This window comes from Salmo salar, unplaced genomic scaffold (genome assembly GCF_905237065.1).
Source record: "Salmo salar unplaced genomic scaffold, Ssal_v3.1, whole genome shotgun sequence".
Classification (NCBI taxonomy): Eukaryota; Metazoa; Chordata; class Actinopteri; order Salmoniformes; family Salmonidae; genus Salmo; species Salmo salar.
The window spans coordinates 15712-18528 of NW_025550198.1; the positions used below are offsets into that span (position 1 = coordinate 15712).

General features: G+C 46.7%; 1 protein-coding gene across 1 annotated transcript; it reads right to left on the bottom strand.

Moving 5' to 3' along the window:
- Window positions 1–265: 265 nt before the first annotated feature.
- Window positions 266–1500, bottom strand: LOC123739236 (repetitive proline-rich cell wall protein 2-like). The gene is made up of 3 exons (XM_045713696.1): window positions 1494–1500; window positions 874–1290; window positions 266–780 (listed from the first exon to the last, which is right to left on the bottom strand). The coding sequence occupies exons 1-3, from the start codon at window positions 1498–1500 to the stop codon at window positions 266–268; spliced, it is 939 nt and encodes a 312-aa protein (XP_045569652.1).
- Between the last annotated feature and the right edge of the window lie 1317 nt (window positions 1501–2817).

Below are 2817 nucleotides of genomic sequence, written 5' to 3' on the forward strand. Positions count from 1 at the left end.
AAGGTAGATCTCTCTCTCTCTCTCTCTCTCTCTCTCTGCAGCGCATCAATCAGTCCCTTCAAAGGGAGTGGACGCGTGGTGGAGTGCTATGAGAGAGAGGGTAATATAGAGTCATAAGGACGTGTGTTTTAGACAGGAGTGGATGAGGTCTCCCCTGGTCATTTGCCATGCTCACTGACTTATGCACCATTTTGAGTCACGAGAGTTAGCTTGGAGGCTGTTTGAAGTCTGGAGAGTTAGCTGGAGGTTGTTTGAAGTCTGGGAGTTAGCTTGGAGGCTGTTTGAAGTCTGGAGAGTTAGCTGGAGGTTGTTTGGAGTCTGGAGAGTTAGCTGGAGGTTGTTTGAAGTCTGGAGAGTTAGCTGGAGGTTGTTTGGAGTCTGGAGAGTTAGCTGGAGGTTGTTTGGAGTCTGGAGAGTTAGCTGGAGGTTGTTTGGAGTCTGGAGAGTTAGCTGGAGGTTGTTTGGAGTCTGGAGAGTTAGCTGGAGGTTGTTTGGAGTCTGGAGAGTTAGCTGGAGGTTGTTTGGAGTCTGGAGAGTTAGCTGGAGGTTGTTTGGAGTCTGGAGAGTTAGCTGGAGGTTGTTTGGAGTCTGGAGAGTTAGCTGGAGGTTGTTTGGAGTCTGGAGAGTTAGCTGGAGGTTGTTTGGAGTCTGGAGAGTTAGCTGGAGGTTGTTTGGAGTCTGGAGAGTTAGCTGGAGGTTGTTTGAAGTCTGGAGAGTTAGCTGGAGGTTGTTTGGAGTCTGGAGAGTTAGCTGGAGGTTGTTTGGAGTCTGGAGAGTTAGCTGGAGGTTGTTTGGAGTCTGGAGAGTTAGCTGGAGGTTGTTTGGAGTCTGGAGAGTTAGCTGGAGGTTGTTTGGAGTCTGGAGAGAGTTAGCTGGAGGTTGTTTGGAGTCTGGATGAGTTAGCTGGAGGTTGTTTGGAGTCTGGAGAGTTAGCTGGAGGTTGTTTGGAGTCTGGAGAGTTAGCTGGAGGCTGTTTGGAGTCTGGAGAGTTAACTGGAGGTTGTTTGGAGTCTGGAGAGTTAGCTGGAGGTTGTTTGGAGTCTGGAGAGTTAGCTGGGGCTGTTTGGGTCTGGGAGTTAGCTGGAGGCTGTTTGGAGTCTAGAGAGTTAGCTGGAGGCTGTTTGGAGTCTGGAGAGTTAGCTGGAGGTTGTTTGGAGTCTGGAGAGTTAGCTGGAGGCTGTTTGGAGTCTGGAGAGTTAGCTGGAGGCTGTTTGGAGTCTGGAGAGTTAGCTGGAGGCTGTTTGGAGTCTAGAGAGTTAGCTGGAGGCTGTTTGGAGTCTGGAGAGTTAGCTGGAGGTTGTTTGGAGTCTGGAGAGTTAGCTGGAGGCTGTTTGGAGTCTCATCTTTTGTCATTGTTTTATTTAACCCTTATTTTACCAGTTAAGTTGACTGAGAACTCATTCTCATTTACAGCAGCGACCTGGGGAATAGTTGCGGTGAATAACCAATTGGAAGTCAATGGAGGGACTGGGTAGGCTGTGTTATTCGTTTACCAGCCATTTTGGAGGGGGTTTTCATAGGGGATTTAAGTTGATATCCTCAGACAGTAAGTCTTTGTAGAAATGGTAAGTGCAACAGCTGTCCTTGGCACACACTCTTTCAATTGTTTCCTATAAAATCATCTTGTCTGTATGTCAGTATGTCTGTGTGTCCTTCACAATCAGTTAGTCTGTAACAAGTTAGTCGGTATGTCCATGTCTCGGTGTCCTTCACAATCAGTTAGTCTGTAACGGAGTTAGTCGGTATGTCCGTGTCTCGGTGTCCTTCACAATCAGTTAGTCTGTAACAGAAGTTAGTCGGTATGTCCATGTCTCGGTGTCCTTCACAATCAGTTAGTCTGTAACAGAAGTTAGTCGGGTATGTCCATGTCTCGGTGTCCTTCACAACAGTTAGTCTGTAACAGAAGTTAGTCGGTATGTCCGTGTCTCGGTGTCCTTCACAATCAGTTTGTCTGTAACAGAAGTTAGTCGGTATGTCCATGTCTCGGTGTCCTTCACAACAGTTAGTCTGTAACAGAAGTTAGTCGGTATGTCCGTGTCTCGGTGTCCTTCACAATCAGTTAGTCTGTAACAGAAGTTAGTCGGTATGTCTGTGTCTCGGTGTCCTTCACAATCAGTTTGTCTGTAACAGAAGTTAGTCGGTATGTCCGTGTCTCGGTGTCCTTCACAATCAGTTAGTCTGTAACAGAAGTTAGTCGGTATGTCCGTGTCTCGGTGTCCTTCACAATCAGTTTGTCTGTAACAGAAGTTAGTCGGTATGTCCGTGTCTCGGTGTCCTTCACAATCAGTTAGTCTGTAACAGAAGTTAGTCGGTATATCCATGTCTCGGTGTCCTTCACAACAGTTAGTCTGTAACAGAAGTTAGTCGGTATGTCCATGTCTCGGTGTCCTTCAAAACAGTTAGTCTGTAACAGAAGTTAGTCAGTATGTCCTTGTCTCGGTGTCCTTCACAATCAGTTAGTCTGTAACAGAAGTTAGTCGGTATGTCCATGTCTCGGTGTCCTTCACAATCAGTTAGTCTGTAACAGAAGTTAGTCGGTATGTCCATGTCTCGGTGTCCTTCACAACAGTTAGTCTGTAACAGAAGTTAGTCGGTATGTCCGTGTCTCGGTGTCCCTTCACAATCAGTTTGTCTGTAACAGAAGTTAGTCGGTATGTCCGTGTCTCGGTGTCCTTCACAACAGTTAGTCTGTAACAGAAGTTAGTCGGTATGTCCGTGTCTCGGTGTCCTTACAATCAGTTAGTCTGTAACAGAAGTTAGTCGGTATGTCCGTGTCTCGGTGTCCTTCACAATCAGTTAGTCTGTAACAGAAGTTAG

Excerpts from the sequence above, each read along its gene's own strand:
- LOC123739236 (XM_045713696.1), bottom strand. Across the intron at positions 781-873 it reads CAGACTCCAAACAACCTCCA|CTAACTCTCCAGACTCCAAA; the intron begins GCTAACTCTCTC and ends AACAACCTCCAG.